Raw genomic sequence first — 22,108 nt, 5'->3', positions numbered from 1 at the left:
TATTTATTTATTTTCACTCAATAGATTAAAATAACAGCAACCTAAAATTTATAGAGATCAACAACAACAAAAAAAAAATTATTATTATTATTTTTTTTAAAGAAGCAAATCAAGAATCCAATTACAAAGCCCACATGACTATGAGCCGAGCACCCAAGTTCTCCTTTGCCAAAGGGTCTCTCTCTCTCTCTCTCTCTCTCTCTCTCTGCGTCACATGACACCCAAAACTCCTTTCCACGTTTTTTCTCAAAACCCAAACACACTCTCTTTTCTATAATCTATTGCTTCAGTTTTTGAAACCCAATTTCTCAATTTCTCAATTCTCCATAGTCCATGAAAGCCAAACCTCACTTCTCCCACTCCGTACCATCGCACACACATACAGTAAGTCTTTTTTGTTTTTGTTTTTTTTTTCCCTTTTTATTTTTCTTTTTAGTTCTTTTTTATATCTCTGTAATTATGAGCTAATTTTATCTGCTCTGTTTGGTTGATGAGAAAATGTGTGGGAATTTGATATATGCATTTCTTTTTAATTTGTTGAAACTTTGTTCAGACTTTCCGAAAAATCAACATGTTGAAAACTGTACTATTTGATTATTGTTTATGTTTTTTTTTTTGGTTGAAAAAACAATACAGAGTATATGAATGGGCCCATTTTGTCTTATTCTATTTGTATTAATTTTTGTGGGTTTTTTGTTAATTCTGATAAGGTAGGGAAAGCTTGTTATGATCACTTCAGTGAACTCTTTTTTGCTAATTATGTTTCTTTACACCTTGAATTATTATTAGTATTTTCATACCCAATAAAAAATTTTGATTTTTTTTTAGTAAGTATAGTAATTTTTTAGGGAAAAACTTATAGGTTTAGTTCCTTAGATACTATTCAACCATATGGTTTGTATTGACCAATGTAGTAAAAGTAATGTTAAATTTCCCAAGTACAATTAAATCAAATCTTGTGATTCATTGGTCAATGCAACAAACGAGTAATGTTAAAGACACATCAGTTGGGTTGGCAAGTTTTTACTGGTTCTCGTTTGAACTCACCCCTGACATCGCTTTTTTACCTACCAATAATAATTTGCCACCTTGACAATTGTGAAATATTTGTGGCTCTGGACTTATTGGCAACCATATGGTTGAATCTAATTGGAGAACCTCAGGTATAGTATGTAGGTTTTGAACGTGCAACTTCACTTTCTATCTATTCAGTAGGAGGAAGAAGTGCAGTTTGAGATGGATTTGGGAGAGTCTCCATTTAGTTATATGTAATTAAAAGTATGATGATTTCTTTCCCGCCAAATCATCAGCATAATCCAAATGAGAACTGCCCTCGAAATCATGCCACTCTTGTGACGAACAAAATCCCTTTCCACCCTGAGTTAAGGAAAAAAAAAATCCCCTTTGCAATGTAACAAAAGTAATTTAAACTGATCTCTAAAAACAATTAATCATGACCCCCAATTTATCTTAGAAATACATTGTAATGATAAACCAGAAAGACTCAATTACCTGTAGATAACTTGAGCTGTGGTGCCTATATGCTTAGCCTATTACTTTAGTTTATGTCTTGTCAATTAAATCTAGAGTCTAACTGTGTTTATACCACAAGAGTTTCCTTTAGAAAAAAATTTGCATTCTAACACACAATGACTCAGATTACTCATGAAATTACCAAAAATTTGGGGGGGGGGGGGGGGAATTTATAAATGCCTAAGTTATCACCAAGGCATTCATGGTCCTTGAATTGTGAACTCAGGTGAGTCCAAGTGGGGTAGTTTTTTTTTTTTGGTAAGTTTACACACGCACCTAGTGGACTCTGAGCCCAAAGCCTTGCCCTCCACCCTTGAGCTATAGCTCATTGGCAATATGTTGTAACTTTCCTTGGTAAAGGTTGTAGACAAAGCCTTTTTCTTATGAAAGGCCATAGTATGCATAATCTGACCAAATTGGACAATCCAATACACTTGTTTTAATATCAAGTAGATTTTTCTTTGGGTGCCTTTGCCTAAGTAGGCCAACCATAGGTCTAGTAAGTGAATGTGCCCTAAGGAGACTTGAATCTATTTTATTGCTTCAATTTCATAAACATTTTAAAATAAAAATTGCGGGGGCCGGGGCACACAATATGTTGAAATAAGTCAAATGACACTGTTCTGACCTAAAGTTTAAGAGGAGTAGCGAAAATTCAATAAACTGGAAGTTTTTTAAATTAAGAAGATAGCATTCTTACTTTTTATTATTATTATAAATAAGAAGATAAAATTCTTATATGCATACTATCATGGGTTTAGTGGGCAGCTTGCCAACCTGTGCAGCCATTTGGTGCCAACAAGGGTTGCAAACAAACTAATGGGTATTTTATTGGTAACAATACACCTGTGTGACTTACTCAAAGCTATATTGGTGCAAAACACACACTTAGTAGAAATATGGCTACTTTTGTATTAATAGTATGAACAGTTTATAATACAGCTAAACCCAATGTTTTGGGACTCAAGCTTTTTTGTTGTCGTAACAGTTATAAAATACAATGAGGTGGGAAGAGAAGTAACTTCAAAACTAGCTGGCACTACTAATCTAGTTAAACATTATGCTAATTAGTCACCATCCCACAAAATAGCATTCTAACTAGAATCCTAACTGATAAGATGATATAATAATATGCTTGGGTGACAGTAATCCCATAAGTTAAAAAACAGCCTTAATCCTAGAACTAATTATAAGAATGTTAGATAAGCCAAGAAATATTGCAAGACAAATGGCCATAGGCAAAGTCACATGCCCTGGACAAGCTTGTTTGTGACATCCTTCACATTGTATTATGTGACTCTCTTGTCATGGTCTTCATCACTTCTTTCAATGTAGTGATTTTTGTTCTACCATCTTGAACTTTAGAGCCTTGAGAAGGTAGGTAGGTGATATTAACAAGTTTCTCCTACTTGCTTATGTCCTCATGAGCTGAAGGGCCCCAAGTCCAAGTTTCAATTCCCCAGGTTGCTGCAAGACCCACAAAACTTAGATTGACACTCCCTGGATAATGTAGTAGGGTGTTCAAATATAGCATTGGAACAACCTCATCTGCCTCGTGAAGTTTAGTGACTTTAGTCCCATTACCAAGTGATGGTTGTCTATCTCAGTGACTGAATCTCCACTCTCCCTTCCATCTTCAAAGTTAAGTGGACATCCTTAATCTCCAAAGTTCAACTCAATTGGGCTTCCTTAATGATACTTTGGAATGGCTTAGCTTTAGAGTTTAGAGTCTATGGTTTGAATCTAAATCTCGTCAATTGAGATTCGCAAACCCAAGCACTTTGATTCCCTTAGACTAGAGATTCTTTAAGTTCCACCTGTGTCCAGAAGGGGTAGAAATTCAACTTCTCTTCCTCTAGGAAAGACTTCCAAGTTCCTTGGCCCTAGATGACTCTGGCTTGTCACCTTTGGCCTTCTTCAACTTCTTTATTGGAATCGACCATCTCGATACCCTTAACTTGATAGTTTCTCACTTTTTGACAAGTCACTTTCCTTTCATTTGATCACCTTGTTTGCTCATACACAAATTGGATTCACAGATAGGTGATCACCATTTTTAAATGTGTAGTGAAGTAGACATTACTAGCTTAACAGGTGGTTTGATCATTACTTTCCTTCTAGATATATATTTGATTTGTACCTTAAAAATGAGGTCCTATCTCAAAGGTGGTCAAAGGTGGTTTGATGAGTTGGTATATTTATGTACTAAAAACTATGTTATCAAGCTTGAAACACTTCTCAAGTTCCTTTATTATTGTGCACTAATTCTTTGCAACTGTGGTAAAGCTTGAAAGATGACCTGAGATACACATACCATGTGGTTGAGAAAGCTTTGCATCATAATTGCCTGTTTGACTGCAATGCCATTCTAATAATTTTCTGAGTAAGTTTGAATGTAAAAGAAAAACTCTTGATTGATAAGCTTTAATTTAAAACTTTTGAAAGCAAAAGATTCAAACAGAATTTGATTGGACATACTTATATAAAAAATATAAAAATAAAAAAACAGAATTTTGATTGGACAATAAAGGAAATGGCTCTACTCTTTTTATTATCATTATTATATTCTGGCTGGATAATGCCATCACTCAAAAATGTGAAATGAGTTGTATTATCTTCAGTTGATGTATCTCACCAACATAAATGTCGATATCTACATGGATTTTTGTGGCAGTGGATTTGGAGAAAGAAGTTGAGGTAATAAACAGCTCTCTTGAAGTGAACACAGGCTCATTTGAAGAAGGTGCAGTTCTTGAACCTTATGTGGGTATGGAATTTGATTCTGAAGATGCTGCAAGGAAATTCTATGTTGAGTATGCTAGACGGGTAGGATTTATTGTGAGAATAATGCAACGCCGCCGTTCTGGGATTGATGGGAGAACACTTGCCCGTCGACTTGGATGCAATAAACAAGGTTTCTCTCCTAATCATAGGGGGACAGTTGGACCAGAGAAAAAACCACGACCTAGTGCACGAGAAGGATGCAAGGCTACTATTTTGGTGAAGATGGAAAAGTCTGGGAAATGGGTTGTTTCAAGATTTGAAAAAGAGCATAACCATCCTCTGGTTGTTACTGCCAATGGGTTTAGCACATCGGTAAGTTTACTTGACTTAAGTAATTGTTAAGGTTGATTAACTTCACACTTGTTCATTATTTCTTAGCTTAATTCTTTTAATCGTTGAGTTTCTCGCTTGAGCTTTTCTCCATTTTGCAAGTTCATTCAAAGTCTTAGTTCCATATCATTTGTGTGACTGTTACTGAGTTGTTTCTGAACTTGATAAATTGATGTCAACTTTTGTTGTTATAAGTAGACCAGTTATGGCATATTCCATCCCAAACTCCTCACTTCCCAGCGGTGGAATCCATGAGCTAGCTCATGGCACTTCCTCATCCTATAATAATGAACTGGAGAGTGAGATCATGTGTCAAGACTCATTGGGTGTTCATGGACTCCAGATGATAAACATATAATTTGTTTAAGATTCATTTTTATACTAGAGAATCAAGTGATAGCCCAACAGTAATGACATCATTTGCAATGCCTCAATGTCTGTTGTTCAAACTCCACCTTCCCCTCTCCCCCCACTCATCATCTCCTATCCAAAAAAAAAAAATACTATGTTGTGGATCAGTCTTATCTTTTTGGTTTCTTTCCTGTATAGTTTTTGATTCATTTCTGATTCAGCTAAGAAATGAATATTTATCCATTCTGTCAGGGTGATAAGGATAAGAAAATTGAAGAACTTACAATGGAGTTGGAGCGTCAGGAGCAGCTGTGTGCTGCTTATCGAGAAAAACTGCTCAGTTTTATGAATAATGTTGAAGATGAAACAGAAGAACTGTCCTCTAAAATCCAAGTTATAGTTGACAATGTGAGGAAAGTTGAATCAGAAGTGCAAAAACATTCCCGCCATAGATAGCCTTGGCATCTAAGTATATATTTGCTGTGTATAATCCATATTGAGTTTCATGAATCCTTCTGGTGATCTCTAGGGCTTACTAGAATCAGTTTCTATTAAGTCCAGAATGTATTCAGCATTGTACCGGCTTTAAATTGTTTTCTAGTATAAATGGAAGTTCAGTAATTGTTCTCTCTCTCTCTCTCTCTCTCAACATAATTTCAGGATATCTCTCGTTCTTGTTTGTTCTTCTCTGTCTACATAGCTAACTGTAGTAATAAAATTTCCAGAGAGTATATAGATCCTAAAGAGCCAGAATTGATTCTTGCTTTTGAAATGGTTTCTATTTTAAATTCAAAATTAGGAGAAGATAGTACATACCTCACTACCATATGATATGTTGAAATTATTTGCAGAAAAATGTTATTGAAAACAATTATATTTTCATAGAATATGAAAATAATATTATTTCTAACTTTTTTTGGAGAAGGATATTATTTCTAACTTTGATTCTCAGTTTAGAAAAATAAAACCATTGTTTTTCAATAGATCTGAGTTTTTATTTTACTTGGGGTTCTTTCAAAGGTTAAAAATTTTCAAACCTCCAAGGATAGCACAATTGGATGGGGACTGCATTTCCTAAAGTAGAGTTTATTTTGACAAATTGAGTAATATTATTGACACAATATTTTGTACAACAAATTTCATAATTATTGAATTGGTAGATTAATTTTGATTTCATATACGCTCACTATTGACATCTCTTTATTATCTACTATGACATCTCTTTATTATCTACTATTAACAAGTTGTAACCTTGACACTCGTTAAATATGTTATGAAATATGTTTGTTGTGACTTTAGACTTGTGGAGCTAGAAATTATATTTTCTCCAAAAAAGCTTAATTGTAAAAGAAATATATTTTTTTACACGGAACAAGCCCATATGATAGTACACAACCAAACAGGCCTCAAGGACATAGATGAGCCCAAATCCTTTTATTCTTTGGGGGATGAAATAAAACCAATTATTTTTGCTTTAAATGATACGCTTCGGCCTTAACAAATATTGTTTGTTCAAAAAGCTGTCAATAATATCTGAAGTTTAACAAAGTTAATACCAACCTTAAAGCTTTCTCATTAGCTTTAGTAAAAAAATTATATTTTAAATCTCATTTTATTTACTTTACAACCAATTTAACAATACACATTAACATTCCACTTTTTTTTTTTTTTTTAGGCAAAAGCATTCCACTTTTTGTTTTGAGAAACAGCATTCCACTTTTCATTGTGCAATAAAACATGATATAGAAATATAAAATAATAATTTTCTATATTATTTTTTTACACTAACAAAGTATCAACTCAAATTTAGGACACCCACCTAGCCACTACAGATTTGAGACACCCACCTAACCTCATCTCAATCTTGTCATCCAAACCCAAACCTAGTAACCCAAACTAACCCAATCCAAAAACCACCGAAATACTCCAATTTAAAACAATGAATGAAAATGCTCTTACAAGCTTAGAATTGGTAGTAATAAAAGGTTGAACCAAAATTAAACTTGCTTATTAAAATCAATTAATTTCTCTCCTAAAGTTTCTAATTATGGAGGGAAATAGAATTTAACATTTGAGTAAAACGCAATAGAAATAAATAACAATGTTATTTTAATCACATTTTTTTTTAATATTAAAGTTCTAAACAAAAGATATATAACATTTTAAATTTTTAAGGTTTTTTTTTTTTTGTTTGAGAATCATTAAGGTTTTATTTTATTTTAACTTTAACCTCCATCTTTTACTGTTTTACACCAGGTATTAACTGCTGTAAAAAAAAAAAAAAACAATTTCAAATTTTTACTGCTTTCTTAAAAATAAGTAGTACTATTTTTAATTTTTTATCAGGTGTTAAATTACCATTTTTTGTGTCTCATCAAAAACACAATTTTTGTTCTCTTCTTTCTATCTAAAGTCTAAACCCGCTCCGTTTGGTTTCCATGAAAACGTGGGAAAATAAAAAAGATTGAAAATTTGAAACTTTGAGTCTTGGGGCTGAAACCATCTTGAATTAAAATAAGATAAAAACTCTAACCAGAGCAATCCAAAATTGCTTTATTAAGAGTTTGGGTGAAAGGAGGGTTCTGATTTCTAGTGATTTCACCTTGATTTTCTCAGCAACATTTATTCAAACACCATGCTCTGAGAAAACCCATGTCAGGTATGGACTCAAGTTCTTATCTTTTTAAAGTTTCAATATGTATGGTTGTTGGGTTTTGCTAATTACTGTGTAAATTTGAGATTTTTTTGGCTTTGTAAAATGTATAGGCTGATAGTTTGTTTTGCAAAATTTGATTTTGCTACACCCTTCTGTGTTGTAATTGTAAAAAGCTATTGTTCAATCCCTCAAATTCACAATTTTGATATATAAATGTTCCCACCCTGCAGTTCTTCAGTAATTATTTCAGTTTTAAGAGGATTTTTACCTTCTTACTAACAACTAATAATGGATTAGGAAGTTCCATTTCATTTTTTGTTTTTTGTTTTTTTTTTCGTTTCTTGTTGCTACTCAACTAATGACTTGTATGATTTGTCTGTTCCCTTTATAATTGAAGAATTGTTGCATTATGTTGGGTTGTAGGTGTAATTCAAGTTGGCTTGCTTCTATATAATATTTGTTTCTTGATTTAATTTTTTTATTGGAAAGTCACACTTGCACCTCATGGGTGATCTTACCTTCCATCCATTATTAGGGAGGAGGAAATGTCATTTGAGTTAGAGCTCCTTGGCTTAATTAGGTTATACTCATGCTCTTAAATCTGGATTGCTTGTTTTACTTAAAACCTTGTCATTGCTTGTGGTTCTCTTTTGAAAGAACTCAAGTCTGTCGTGACAGAACCATGGAATCTTGCAGAAACTTGGGCTGGTTTCTACCTATAAAAAAGTCATTGTTGTATTAATAAGAAAAATATAAAAAGGTTTCTTATTTTGACATTTAAATAATGAAATTTTTATGCAATTAATACCATTTTTCTTGCTCGATTTTTTATTTGAAGAAAAGAGCTTTTCATATAAACTAACTGTCCTCTTTCTGAGTATTTTTTACTACTTATAGTAGAAATTGTATTAATATTCATAATATTAACATTAATTAATAAAATATGAATATTCGTATTTGCAGAAGCATACATGCATATGCATGTGTGTTCGGGGAATCAAGCACTCATGTATACACCGACATCCATCTTGCGTGCACAAAACATGCATTCAGGGTTACACTTACACCCTTACTTCTGTAACTACTAAAAGGTTGAATGAAGGCACGTGCAGTTTCTAGAAGTGAAAGTGAAACTTTAATGAATGTGACACGGGACATATTTAGAGAGTCTATCCACATTTGCTTGTGGTGGGCTTTTGGTTTGGAAAAGTTATGATCTCATGGTTAGTTATGGCAAGGGAAAGGCTTTAGGGTTTGAAAAGATTCAACTTATGGTGGCTGATGGAGCTGGGAATTGAGGAATAAAAAAAAAGATTAGGATTGTAGTTTTAGGGTTCTCTCAAGGGGTTATTTGATGGCTATTTGATTGAGAAAGTATGTAAGTTTTTAGGCATGTAAGGAGAAGGGCTTGATTTTGGTTTGTAAAGAATGAAAGATAGATAGTTTTTTGTTGTTTAAGGGCTGTATAAACAGTAATGGTGTGCCAAATAATAACAAGAGAAAAGACTCATAATTCCATGGTCTCTGAATTCGAGTACATCGAGCACATATATGACTTTTTCTTGTTCTAGTAGCATTGGAAATCCCAATTGGACTTGTAAACTAATGACAATAAAATCTAAATGAACGCTAGCTTGGACTTGAAGAAAATAAACCAAGACACTTCAAATCTCGTAAAAAATTCCAAACTTGACTCAGTTACCTAATATCTTTGTGATTAATTTGGATAGGAATATTTAAAGAGAAGGATTTTGTTTTTGATTTTTAGTTTAAATTAAAGTTGTAATTTTAAACCATTAATAACTGTTAATGTTTAGTCAAGAAAGGTGCATGCACAAGAATTATTGTCACCAGGAATGTAAGCTTTCTAAATCTTTTTTTACTTTATAAGAGTAAACTAAGAGCCTGATATTTTGCATTTAATAAATAGATGTGCTCTATGCTACTGTATTGTTCACCTATGGGCTGAAGTTGTGTTTGGCTATATGACAATTTAGTTCCACAAAACTTTGCAATTGCTACAATTTGATTGCCTAGAATTCAGAGTAAAAATGAATCGTTGAGGGTTCTTTAGATGGAACCCTAACTATTCACCCCCCCCCCCCACCCACTATGGTAACATCTGGCATTCTCATGATAGCAAGGTGCTCCCCTTTATTTTGAATACCCCCCCAATCTGATTTACTTCAGAAGCTACCAAGGAATTCATTAGAGGAATGTTTCCAATGGAAACCAAGCATCTCGTGGTTTAAAAATGCCGAATCTCGTAGTAAGGGTTGGAGAAGGGTAATCACTCATTCTTAAAACCAGCATTCTTAAGACCAAAGAGTCAGGAGGAAAGAGGGGGGGGGGGTGGAATGTAGCAGTTGATGTTTGTGTACTAATTGTGATAGGACCACCACTGGAAAAATTGTGATTTCCTCTAATAATCATTTTCTTATCTGCCTTGAGAATGATGCCTTTATTCTGTTTCACTATGATTTGCCAAATGCAGAATGCCTCATGTTTTGTTTTTCTGTTCTCATTAACTATGTTCTTGTGGCATCTTTGGTTTTTAATTTTATGCTAAGTTGTCCAATCTTTGTGAAGATATTGGAAATAGAGTTTCTCAGCAAAAAAAGATATTAGAAATAGTGTTGATTTAATATTACCTTCTGCCTGCAGCTTCATGATGGATTGGAAGCATATCTAAATCTGTTCTGGGAGGATAATGGAAAGCCCATCTAATCAAGCTTTTGATTCAGATGAGAGTGAAAAATGTTTGCAAATTGAAAGCTTTGTTGAGCATGAATTTGCTGATTATGATCTTTCAAAGGATGTTGATGCTTGTATAGGTGAAATTGATAAGATAGTAGAACAACCAAATGAAAGTTTTCCGTTAATAGGCAATGTGTTAGAACCATACATAGGCATGGAGTTCAAGTCAAGAGATGATGCTCGAGAATTTTATATTGCTTATGGTAGGCGTATTGGGTTTACTGTACGAATTCATCATAATCGGCGCTCACGAATGAATAACATGGTTATTGGTCAAGATTTTGTTTGTTCAAAAGAAGGTTTTCGTGAAAAGAAGTATGTGTACAGGAAAGATAGAGTTCTTCCTTCACCTCCTCTCACCAGAGAAGGTTGTCCTGCAATGCTGAGGCTAGCTTTAAGGGATGGAGAAAAGTGGGTTGTTACCAAATTTATACAAGAACACAATCATACATTATTATCTCCGAGTAAAGTTCCATGGAGAGGATCTGGGAAAAGTATGATAAGTGAGGTATGCTGTTTTTGAAATTTTCTATGATATGATAGGTATTGTTGCTTATTGTGATGTCAATTTGAATTTTTCAGTTGTACGGAGTCAATTGGTTATGACAAATTTTTTGTTACTGGTGGCAACCTGCTTGGCTCAAGCCAGATTGCTTTAGCCTGTTAAAAACAGGACAATTCAGTTGCAAACTTGTCTGAAGACCTCATGCACTGGTCTTGGTTTTCAAATTAAAGCCACAGCTCTGTGGAGCTGTTCAACATACTTTATACTGGGCTTCGGTTTTGTTAGCCCATTTGGGCTTTTGAAGTGTTGGCTGATGTGATATATGTCAACTTATATGCTTTGTTTATACTATTTCTATTGATCCCACTTGCTCAAATGCACCATGAACCATAGCATGTAGATATGTACAGCATAATACAATTTCATATGTTTTGCGCACACACACATACATATATGAACCCATTGAACTTACCCATCACCTCTTATTATCAATAATGTGATTAACAGGAAATCTCACACAAAGCTTACAAGAAAAGATTCTAACACATGCAATAGAAGGTAAAAAGAAAACCATAGTGATGAAAATCATGAACAGCTTATGCTTTCTATGTCTTATTTTTCATAGCATCTTGATTACGTATTGTTTTGGGAATTGTGAATCCCCTTGTCTTTTAGCTATCTATGTTATGTTTTGTTATGATTATGTCTTTAGTATTTTAAAGATGTGACTAGTATTTTAAAAGGTCATGTGACTAGCACGTGAATTTTAACAAACTGGATGTTAGGATTTCATTGTTCTATGTGAGATGGAGGATTAGGATTCTAGGGTTACTAAAGAGTATTATAAATAGCACTATTTTGGTTCATTGTAGGAGCCTTTGAAGTTGATATTTGATTGTTCCAACATCAATCCTATTATCTTTTCTATGCTAAATCTTGTTTTTTTGTTGGACTTTCGTCTTAAACTGTTCTACACTAGATCTAAGTTCTCTTGACTCCAGTTATGGCATATTTCTAATACAAAAGGTCCAAAATGCACATGTTTGTAATATAATATGCAGTCTAATTATTTTAATTACCCTGCTGCTTAAAATTTAAATATATTTGACATTATTCTACAGCTTCTATAGCTAACATTAATAAGATTTTTATTTTCTTCACCTTAAGAACATTAGGCATATTTTCAACCAAGCCATTTTTTTTGCTGAATAACCAAGCCATTTGATCTGTGATTGAGAGAACTTTTTTTTTTTTTTTAATTTCTTTATTGAAAGGTTCTCACTTCTTTCAAGAATGGGTTATAAACATTTGTTTTCTACCAAATTACATATTAGCAATAGATTTCATGATAAATCAAGGTGGTTTCTGATATTTGGAACAATTTGGACAAGGCATCATTTGATTCGGTGAGCAGACTTTTAATTTTGAATACATTTTTTAAAAATATATAGATTTTTGGATGATATGTCTTCTTGGCCATTGTATACCCTTCCACCTGTTGAACCATTTAGAAGAGGGTGAAGTAACAAAAGATTTGGTAGTGGGAACAAGATTAAATCAATTTGTAGCTCTCAACTCACTGAGGATACATGTAGCACTAGCAACGTTTTACCTTTTCCAACCTTTGATTAGATTTTTCTAGTACATGACTTGGGACAATTGATACAAAGAAATACAAAAATAAGGAGGTTATTAAGTAGTGCAATGTGTGGATTAAAACCGTTTCTGAAAAGGTAGTCAAGGCAACAAGCAAGCTCAGATGAAATATGTCAGATTGCAAGTTTGAAGGTTTTAATTCCATGGTCGTAAAAAAACTGTTTATTGCTATAAATTAAAATTGATGGATGCCTTCCCAAAATATCAGAATTGGCTGGATGGAAGAAAATGTATTTATCAAAGGGTAGGAGATTTACTCTTCTTAAGAGTACGTTGTCTAGAAGTCCGACAAATTTCCTGTTCTGTTTACTATTCCTACTAATGTGGCTAATAGGATAGCAAAGATCCAATGGAATTTCTTGTGGGGTAGGAGAGAAGGGGAATTTAAGTTCCAGTTGGTCAATTGGAACCTCATGTGTTCTCCAATAAATTTTGGTGGATTGGAAGTGAGGAAATTGAGCACCTTAATCATGCCTTATTGGATAAGTGATGATGGAGGTCTCACGTGGAGCACAATATGGGTAGGAGTGGGGTGAATGAATGTCAGAGCTGTTAGAAGCCTCATGGGTGTAGTTTATGGAAGGGTATTAGAGCTAACTGGGTGTTCTCTGTTTTCATTTTTCATACTGGAGGATGGTACGAGGATCAGATTTTGGCATGATGTATGGTTTGATGATTGTTTCCACTAAAAGACAAAATTTGGCATGGTTTGACAACACCAAAACACATGGACCTTACAGTTCCTGTAAAAATTTATATCCAGATTTACATTTGATTGTGGATAATGGGGATTCACCTATTGTACCCAATTTGTGATTTATATCCAGTTGAGGTGTGCTCTTATTATGAGTGTTTATGAGGGACCATTAGTACTCAATTCCTTTGTGTTAGGAGAGGTAATGTGCCTAAGAAGGTGGATTTCTTTGTATGGGACATGAGCCATGGGTAAAATTTGACAGTGGATAATCTAATTAAGCAGCACATTGTTCCGGTTAATTGGCATTGCATGTGTGAAGGTAGTTTTGAATCAGTGGATCATTTATTAATATATTGCCCATTTGACCGTGACTTGTGATCATTTGTGTTTTTGACTATTGGGATTTATTGGATGATGCCAAAGGATGTCATAGATGTTTACTTATGCTGGAGGGGATTGTATAGTCGGCATAAGAATAGTGTAATTTGGGATGCAATGCCTCATTTTCTTATGTGCACTATTGGGAGAAAGTTGGATAATTTTACCTTCAAAGGCATGGAGCTATTTGTTGTTAAGATTGTCTATTTCTTGCACTTTTTGATTCAATGTTGTACTATAATTAGGAGTACTACTACTTTAGTTTATTTCACGGATCTCTTTAATCTTCATTTTTTTTTTGCTGAGTCATTTGTTATTCTTTAGGAGTCTATAATAGTATAATGTGAGCTTTTCTGATTGAATAAAATTCTTTTTTAGTTTTATTTATATATATTTTTAAAAAGGTGTTAAAGGTAGGATGGCTAATATTGCTTGCTTACGGGAAACACATTAGAAAGGTCAAATACTTCCTATTCTAATGTAGTTCTCCTTAATCTAGTCCATATGTTTTTACCTTGCAGTTGTTACATGCAGGATGAGAAGGATCAAAGAATTCGAGAGCTGACCCTTGAACTTAGCAATGAGAGACAACGATGTAAACGTCGCTGTGCTGCTTACCAGGAACAGTTACATATGGTTTTGAAATATATTGAGGAGCACACTGACCACATGTCAAGAAGAGTTCAAGATATAGTTCAAAATGTAAGGGAACTTGAGGAGGAGCAGCAGGACTCTGATTTTTAATAGGATTTAGAACTTGAACATTTTTCTCTTTATTGACTTCATTGGGCCCTTTATATCACTAATTTAACAGGAATTACTTTAGGCCATTCTGTGTAGGTTTGATGGACACTTCTGAAGGATGAATGATGTCCATTTGTTGATGGTTCCTGTCTACTAACAGGAATCACGCTGTAAATTGCATGGAGAAATAATATACTGCGATCTATAACATTACTGCAGTTTGCTATTGATTGTATTTATGGAAAAGAATCTCGACTCTCAACTCTCCAAGTGCAATTTCCATGGTAGCCACTAAGTTACTCTACCTTTTTTCCCCTTACCTGATAAAAGTAGATGAGTCTGATTGAATCAAATCGGCTGCATCTTTCAATAGAGTCCTTTCACAAAACAAGGACTGTCTTACAACCGAACACCGGCTAAAGTTAGCAGCCTGAATTGCCTTGCTTTCCAACATGTGATGCCTTCCAATTCCTAAAGCACTAATAAGATGTATCTTATGTAGTTATGTATCTCATATATGTATTCTTCCTCTTATAGTGTGTGGATTTCATAATTGTGTGTGGCCTACACGCGCAAGAAGGGAGGATGCATATATCATGCATGAGATACCTTCTTAATACCAATGTCTTTTACTATAATGCTGGAATGCCCACAATTCATGTCGAACAAATTGCTTTGACCGTTGTCTTTGTTTCTATTTCCTCTGCTTCTTTCACCATCTTTTCTCTCATAGACTATTATAGACTGGCCATTTTATGTTGTATGATTGCTTCTACTCCTTTTCCACGAAGATCATGCAAAAAAATGCCCCATCCACATTGAGCTTATACTTTCCGTTTGGTGGTGTCCACTTGCTCCCCAACCTATTGGCCTTTTCTTATGTGTTATGTTATCCATCTATTCTTTCAAATACTCGTGCACTTTTTAGTGTTCTCTCTATTTTCTGGCTCTGCTTCTACCTTCACTTTAGAAGGTATTTTTCCCCCCATATACTTTACAAGGGAAAAGTTCTTTCCTCCCATTCCTTGCCTTCCCAAAAGATGTCCAAAAAAGGCAAAACTGAAGCGTAGGATATCTGGGTTTAAAGTTACAACGCTTAGAGTACATGTGGGAGAACACTGCTATTAGGTAGGATGTCTATTTGGAAAGAGTAACTGAAGCACACCTTTCACTTAGTTGAAGGTACTACAAAAAAGGTAGCTAACATTTGAAGCTTCAAGGCTCTGCCTAGATAGAAGCACATGCTAAAGACATAAAGAAAATGCTTCAAAAAATCATTGCCAAGCAAATATGTTCTTTTAGTTGTCTAAAAGCCAATCACAGGCCCCTAAGAAATTTAACTAGCGTGTGAAGGTTGCAATGCTTCTCAGAGATCTAAGCACGTTTTAAGATGCCTATTAGTTCTAATTCAAGTTGAACCATTTTGTCTTGTAGAAATAAAACAACGTGTGAAGTCATGACTTGAAGATCTACTGGATGAGAGTATAACTTAGAGATAAAGAGAAAGACCTTGGCGGTGATCACCCATCCAAAGCAACAAAGAAAATTTCCCTTGCAACCAAACACTACTTCTAAAGGAAAGAAAAAGAAGATTGAATTAGCATCTAATTAACCACATCAATACCAATCAGGCAATCATTCATAATTTAAAACCCTCTATCGTCTCCTTTTCTTTAAGAGTGAAGCAGCACGCAGAAATATACGATCAACCTCGTCAAAATTTGGTGAGTCAGAATCTTTCTCCCATGATTTGGCAGTTTTTGAGTCTGCAGATATTTGACGCAGGTGCTCCTCAAAATCTTCACATTCTCCATCACTTTCAACTGGGAATTTTTCAAACTTATCCAAATAAAGAGGTCGTTCCGCCTTATTCTCAGTCTCCGAATCAGATTCAGTCTCAAAAATATCTGATAGATCTTCAGAATCTGATGCCATACCTTTATCCATCATAGGATCATCCTCAGAGCATTCCTTGTTTCTATTCAAAATTTCTTTCAGCTTATCGGAATTGTTCACTTGGAAGTTTGAACTGCTCTCGGGATCAATTCTTCCTGTTTCAGTTCCTTCAATCTCTTGAATATTCTCAGGCACACTTTTAGCTTGTGCTTGGAGCAACTCAAGATCCTGTTCAAGTTTTGGAATATATTTTCTTACAGCTCGGAGGCCATCTCTATATTTGGATTTATCCAAAGCCTGCAGGTGAGTGAAGAGAGAAGAAAATGGAGTATGAGAACAAGCAATGATGTATGAAAGCCATTCATAGCAAAAAAAATGTTGAAAGGCTTTATAGATATATGACAATACTAGATTAGTAAGGTGCAGGCATGGGATTCAATCCACTTTGCATGTGGGATAATAAAACTTATCAACAGTTATTGAAAAGAAAAGATGAAAAATGTGGGTAAAAAGCTATTCTATCTTTCACAAACCACCCCCCCCCCCACAAAAAAAAGAAAGAAAGAAAAAACCCTTTATGTCAGTGAAGAGAGACATTTGAACAAGGACATAATTAAGCATCAAAGAGTCCAAGGGCAGCTTTAAACCCATTTCCAAATTTTAGATGCCTAAAACAGACACTCCACATAACCAAGGGCAACCCATTTATGCATGCAGTTTTCTTAAGTGATACCTTGGGATCCAACCAAATAGAAGGCTTACGTGACAACGGAACATGCTCTGAATTATTCCTGAACTTTAAAGGGCTTGATTATTAACCTTTCAGAAGAGTTCAAGCAATTTATTTTACAAGAGCATTTAGCAGCAAGAAATTGATCCAGACAATGTAAGAATACCGTTAGGGAATAACGACTTCAAAGACATAGATGGTTAGATGTTAGAATTAAGTTATTACAGTGGTTGTCATTTCCTATCCTCTTCTTTAATATTGCAGAAACACCTACCTTTTCCTTCCCCCCCCTTTTCTTTTGGGAAAGAAAGCTACCACAGCAACCCACCCAGAACTATGTTGAAAAATAAAAAAAGAAAAGATGTCCCAAACCCCAGAAATAAGAGTCGATACAAGATTGGACAAGAAGGATGCTTTGACATCTGAACCGATTTTACATCTCTAACAGTTCTGCATTTACATCTCTAACAGTTGATTTTACATCTCATATGTAATATAAAAGAAAGAGATCAGAACCTTCTTCCTGGAGAGAGTGATCCTGGGTGACATAATCTCTGTTGGCGGCTGAGAATAGTTCTTCCCCCTGTACATAATAATTGTGTTCTCTTCATGAATGTCAAGCACAATTCCTCCAGTCAATCTTGCCAGCTCAGCAGCAATCTCTCGGACCTCCTCTGGCGAAAATGTCTTGACCACCACCTGCAGAGTCTGGTGCTTTTTCCAATGCAGATGCATGTTCAAAATTACACCCTGGTAGATTCCCCGTCTTCCAACAGGCACGTAATTCTTGCATTTGAGACCCATCTTTAAAAAGAAAAAGTGTTCCTCTGGGGTCAATACCTCTGGATCATGAGTTGTTTCTGATGTCTCTTTAGGTTCAATCTTCTTAAGGCCATCAACAAATCTTTCCTCTTTCTTTCGAGCCTGGAAAAAGACCAAGCAAGCAATATAAATACATTTATAAAAAGAAGCTAGAGAAAGACATAGAGTAATGAGTTTTAAGATCAGTAAGTCATTTATGATTGATGCAGCCTCAATAAGTGAAAATCAATACTGAATTTACATAATATATTACTTGCAAATGTAGACAGAAGATCCCAAAAATCATGGAAATACTATCTAGGTTAAACTAAACAATTTAGTTTGTAAATTAGTGCGAGCTATTAATGTAAAGATAAAAAAAACAAAAAAAACTATAGAATCTTTGTACTTTGAAAATCAGATAAGTGTTTTAAATGTTCTAGGGTCCTTCCAAGTAAGCTAACTGGGTTAATAGTTCATTTTGCTACAAAAATATAAATAATATTTTATCCTATAGCTCTGGCCTTGACTTGTTAATGAGTAAATTTGTGTTAAAAATATTTTAGAACTACTGTCTAACAGAAGTATAGTCCGCTTTGAGCTTACAACATTAACTCCATTGCTAGAATTGTCTTATACAACACTCACTAATAAGACCTGAGACAAGTCTTAGGCCCAAAGCAGATGGATAAGAGCAAACATAACATCATGAAGTCTAAACCTCTACAATCTCCATCATTCAAAATTGAAATCTTGTATAGATTCTACACAACAGCAGTAAAGAACTACAACATGCCACTCAAACGAATGTAAGTCAGCCAAATAACGGACTCCACTGTCTATATATCAGAGACATTTCCACCAAATGCAAGATACCCTTTAGGTATCTCCCCATCCATCTGAATATCATATAATATAGAATAGCATAACTTATCCAAGCATAGCAACCTTCATAAATGTAATAGTTTAACCCAAAAAGCCAATTAGCTCCACTGAAACTCCTCCAGCCTCTAAGTTTAAGTTATGACATGTTAATACAACTCTAGCCACATATAAGTGCATATTAGGCTTGGAAAAAGTAAGATGACATGCAAGAGACCAACAGCTAGAAAGCAGTTAAGCAAGTGTGGAGCATATATCCCAAAAGTTTAAATTGTCAATGGTATGGATATTTTTTGCCCGTCCTTTTGATAAGCAAACCAAGTCACATAGTTTGTATAACAACAACACCCAAGAACACTCTCATTCCAAAGAAAAGTGATCTAAAACTCAAAAATCACATTCAAAACTGCATACATGGCTGCTACTCCACAAAAATAAGACTGTATCAAACTTTAAAATAATTGATATATGACATATTACTAAGTAAATAAAGAAGTATCATCCTGTTAAGAGCATTTATTACCTGTTGAAAAAATTTAGGGAATTTGATAGGTTCTGTTGTCTATCATATTGGGTAACTTAAATCATTCTAATCCATGATATATTTACATAATAATAAAAAGAATAGGAAGCTTTTCTTTTGGACTATAAAAATGGGGGGACAAGCAAAAAAATGGACTTACCTTACTCAATTTGTAAAGAATTTTTTCTTCCGCAGTCATTCTTTCATACTCTTTCTTCTTCTTCCACCTAAAAAACTTCAGCCACCTCACAACTGCTCTTTTACCCTTTAGCTTTTTTCTCTTCACTTTAGTATCAACAGTACCACCAACAATTGTGCTCTTCTCGGGCTGCTTTGGTGGTTCCAAAACTTTGTCAGCTGAACTTAAAAATGCGTCTGAATGAATCCATCGACGCCCCTCAATGGGAAAACTTTTAATATGACAGAGGATCCGAGTTGCAGATTGCTCCTGACCCAGGACCTTGCATATAAAATCACCCATGCTATTGCAGTGTGAGGTAATCTTTAAGCACATTGTTTTCCCGTAAGAGCTAAGTAATATATGAATTACCAAACTCACCAAAAATGGGGAAAAACATAACTTCAACCTCTAATTAAATTCTCACACACACACTCGATATCAAATATTTATCTAAATTCTTTAACTCAAACATTGCTCTAAGAATAATAATTCATGCCAACAAATTCTAAACACTTTCAGTAACTGAAATGCTCTGAGTCCTAAGTCTACAAAGAGACAGTAGTATACAAAGTCAAAATCTTTGTGAAACTGAAAGCCTCCCTTCTATTCATCCACTGAGTGGAGTAGAAGAAGAAGATGATGAAAAACCCATTACAAAATTTGAGTTGTAAATGTAAAGACTGAATCTTTGATGATTTGGGAGCTACCAAACAGAGCAAAAAAAAAAAAAAAAAACAGTTATTGAATGCAAAAACTCTATGTTACAGTAGAGAGAGATACCTTATTTTGCGAGGTGGGTATTTGGAAAAGACGAAGAAGGGAGTGAAGTAGAAAGCATTGGAGAATAGATTCTTGAAAGGATGAGACTTGGAGAGCGTCCCAGAAGCTAAAACCCTCGCAAACATTTTCTCTTCTATTTTATTAAATACTGTAGTATTTTCTTCACGAACCCACACCACCAACAACTATCAACCCACACCACGAACCTAGCAACCCAGCCACGAACCCAGACCAAACTTCGATCCAAAAGTAATGTGACTCCTAAGCCATGTGCGTTGTTGCTTGAGATGCCAGGTGTGACTTGTCTCTTCCCCTATGATAGGCTGCCATTGATGATGTTCAGATGAAGGCCTGGGTCTTACTCCCACGAACCCACCCCCCAAAAAAAAAAGAGACTAGAGAAAATATTTTTCTAAAAATAAATAAATAAATAAATATATATATATATCTTTTTTTCTTTTTTGGCACTTGTTGCTCCAATAGATTGCCAATGGTAGTTTACTGTGTAGCAAGGTTGTTAAATATTTTGAGGAGGGCACTATTGATGTAACATGTATTTTGCTGTTTGTGATGCTAAAAATGATAATTTAACTTTTTAGCACCACCAAATGCTCATGTTTATTAAACTGAAATGTATTGACTTTTATTTTTATTTTTTATTTTTTATTTTTTGAGAAAAGAGTATTGACTAATCTGGTTTTAGCTCTTTCTATGACATATTTTATATGAAAAGCAAGCGGTAACCAGTAAATTGTGGAAATTAACTCAAATAAAAAGTATAAGATATTTTTGGCATGCAACATAATAAAAAAAAAAAAAAAAAAAAAAAAATATATATATATATATATATATATATATATATATATATATATATATATGAGGCATTAGGCATGCAACATAATAAAAATACACAAAATCTACCATACGATTACGGTTTAATATGGAACCCATTTAAAATATTGAATGTACCCCTTTATTGCGTGTCTATATATATATATATATATATATATATATATTTAATTTTTTATAAAAAATTTAACACCCATTAAATTTATTAGTGAATTGTTCATACGATAACAAGTGGGCTGTTTTTTACAACACTCAATCGCAATCTAATAAGCATTTTATACATAAAACAGCAATGCAAGAGTTAAGTGTTGCGCAATGTTACCTCAAATTGGTTCAAATAAAAAGAAAATCAAGCACATGCCAATAATTGATGTTTAAATTACTACATGATATTAATAAGATATATCTATAAAAAGACAAATACTAATAATTACAACCCAAAAATGAATTTGGAAATATTTTCATGAAAAACAATCATCTAGGGGCAGAGATAGGAGTTTATGGGTTTTGTTTTCGAGGGAAGAGATGAGATTGGTTTGGCCTCTAATGACTCAAGAAAAAGCGCTAGCCACACTAACGAGGATGTTAGGGATTTAAGTGGGGAGATTGTGATGCCCTAATTTGATTGATTGTGTGACGTGTGTGAGTGTTTGATGAGTCCCGCATCAGGCATATATTGAATTATTAACAATTACAATGAGCTTTAATTGTAACTAGTCTTTTTGAGGTATAGTGCAGATATGACTAACATTTTTTCTTTGTTCATTACATATGGTATCAGAGTCAGCCCGATAATCCTGCGTAGGCTCGGAGACACTACCCCACAAAGTGGGCCCTGATGAGGATGCTAAAAATTTAAGTGGGGGATTGTAATGCCCCAATTTGATTGATTATGTGATGTGTGTGGGTGTGTGATGAGTCTCACATTGGGCATATACTGGGTTATTAACCAACTACAAGGAGCCTCATATATGTAACAACCCAAGAAAAAGCACTAGTCACATTTGTGCTATACCTCACATCTGGTTGTATCAATAGTTTGTAGATGCGTAATATTATTGGGCAAATGTGTAAA

General features: G+C 34.3%; 3 protein-coding genes across 4 annotated transcripts; 2 read left to right on the top strand and 1 right to left on the bottom strand.

Moving 5' to 3' along the window:
* The first annotated feature begins 132 nt into the window (after positions 1-132).
* Positions 133-5,631, top strand: LOC142618982 (protein FAR1-RELATED SEQUENCE 5-like). The gene is made up of 3 exons (XM_075792055.1): positions 133-384; positions 4,208-4,629; positions 5,251-5,631. Coding segments are annotated over exons 1-3 (627 nt in total). The 5' UTR covers positions 133-383; the 3' UTR covers positions 5,455-5,631.
* A 1,737-nt stretch (positions 5,632-7,368) lies between these two features.
* Positions 7,369-14,637, top strand: LOC142618654 (protein FAR1-RELATED SEQUENCE 8-like). Its single transcript, XM_075791625.1, has 3 exons — positions 7,369-7,657; positions 10,319-10,919; positions 14,182-14,637. Exons 2-3 carry the CDS (start codon positions 10,365-10,367, stop codon positions 14,389-14,391), a joined length of 765 nt encoding a protein of 254 aa, XP_075647740.1. The 5' UTR covers positions 7,369-7,657; positions 10,319-10,364; the 3' UTR covers positions 14,392-14,637.
* A 1,250-nt stretch (positions 14,638-15,887) lies between these two features.
* On the bottom strand, positions 15,888-20,590 carry LOC142618801 (putative CRM domain-containing protein At3g25440, chloroplastic). Of its 2 annotated transcripts, none has more exons than XM_075791826.1 (4): positions 20,185-20,590; positions 19,384-19,705; positions 17,534-17,941; positions 15,888-16,584 (listed from the first exon to the last, which is right to left on the bottom strand). In XM_075791826.1, the coding sequence occupies exons 1-4, from the start codon at positions 20,307-20,309 to the stop codon at positions 16,048-16,050; spliced, it is 1,392 nt and encodes a 463-aa protein (XP_075647941.1). In that variant the 5' UTR covers positions 20,310-20,590; the 3' UTR covers positions 15,888-16,047. The 2 variants fall into 2 exon arrangements, with proteins under 2 accessions (XP_075647941.1, XP_075647942.1); XM_075791827.1 differs by having other exon boundaries at positions 19,384-19,683; positions 20,185-20,581.
* Between the last annotated feature and the right edge of the window lie 1,518 nt (positions 20,591-22,108).

This window comes from Castanea sativa, chromosome 12 (assembly GCF_040712315.1).
Source record: "Castanea sativa cultivar Marrone di Chiusa Pesio chromosome 12, ASM4071231v1".
Lineage (NCBI taxonomy): Eukaryota > Viridiplantae > Streptophyta > Magnoliopsida > Fagales > Fagaceae > Castanea > Castanea sativa.
The sequence above is the reverse complement of the archived record's forward strand: the minus strand, read 5'-3'. Positions and strand labels throughout refer to the sequence as shown.

Bases quoted from the DNA above. Each gene is read 5' to 3' on its own strand.
- LOC142618982 (XM_075792055.1), top strand. The intron at 4,630-5,250 runs GTAAGTTTACTT...CCATTCTGTCAG, and splicing joins CCAATGGGTTTAGCACATCG to GGTGATAAGGATAAGAAAAT.
- LOC142618654 (XM_075791625.1), top strand. From the start codon at position 10,365: ATGGAAAGCCCATCTAATCAAGCTTTTGATTCAGATGAGAGTGAAAAA. The intron at 10,920-14,181 runs GTATGCTGTTTT...TGTTACATGCAG, and splicing joins GGAAAAGTATGATAAGTGAG to GATGAGAAGGATCAAAGAAT.
- LOC142618801 (XM_075791826.1), bottom strand. From the start codon at position 20,309: ATGTTTGCGAGGGTTTTAGCTTCTGGGACGCTCTCCAAGTCTCATCCT. The intron at 17,942-19,383 runs GTAAGTCCATTT...GTCTTTTTCCAG, and splicing joins TTCTTTACAAATTGAGTAAG to GCTCGAAAGAAAGAGGAAAG. The intron at 16,585-17,533 runs GTTCTGATCTCT...ACTCACCTGCAG, and splicing joins TCACTCTCTCCAGGAAGAAG to GCTTTGGATAAATCCAAATA.